Source organism: Arachis duranensis, chromosome 8 (assembly GCF_000817695.3).
Source record: "Arachis duranensis cultivar V14167 chromosome 8, aradu.V14167.gnm2.J7QH, whole genome shotgun sequence".
NCBI classification, from domain to species: Eukaryota; Viridiplantae; Streptophyta; class Magnoliopsida; order Fabales; family Fabaceae; genus Arachis; species Arachis duranensis.
Genome location: NC_029779.3, coordinates 47,168,342 through 47,168,808, shown reverse-complemented (window position 1 = coordinate 47,168,808; position 467 = coordinate 47,168,342). Strand labels below are relative to the sequence as shown.

Sequence of the window (467 nt, the reverse complement as noted above, 5' to 3'; positions counted from 1 at the left end):
GCAGAGTCTTCAGGAGCTTCTGGCTCTTAATTTCTTGTTGGAGAGTTTTATTTATTTATTTTTCTTTTTAAAGAAATTAATTGCTTAATTTTTGTAAAGTGCAATTGGGAAATCCAAATGCATTTTATATATGTATGACTTTTCAGGTTAAAATGGTTCATATCTTATTGTTTTGGTATCTTCTTTGGCAAGGTTTACTTTGGGGTGTTAACTGGTTTTTTTTTATCTGCATAAAATGTAATTACAAAGTTCATGCATTTTTTCTTTTTTTTTTCTTTTTTTATATATAAAAAAATATGTTCTAGTTCATGACTAATTTTGTTATCATGATGGTGATTTTTGTGTTGCAAGATTAATGAAAGTTTAATTGGACAGAGATATAGAAAGACCTTGTAATTGGAGCATGTTATTAGTACTTTGCAAAGTAGATGTGAATAACAAAAGAAAATCAATGTAGTAATTAGTTT

The 467-nt window shown here is 26.6% G+C and overlaps 1 protein-coding gene across 1 annotated transcript in view; it reads left to right on the top strand.

Annotated features, from left to right (window-relative positions):
* LOC107463356 (uncharacterized) overlaps positions 1–178 on the top strand; it is a gene marked incomplete in the record, with an annotated part of 4,587 nt that extends 4,409 nt beyond the window's left edge. Inside the window, 1 exon segment of the mRNA XM_052252380.1 lies at positions 1–178. Within this exon segment, the coding sequence (XP_052108340.1) occupies positions 1–71 (71 nt within the window).
* Between the last annotated feature and the right edge of the window lie 289 nt (positions 179–467).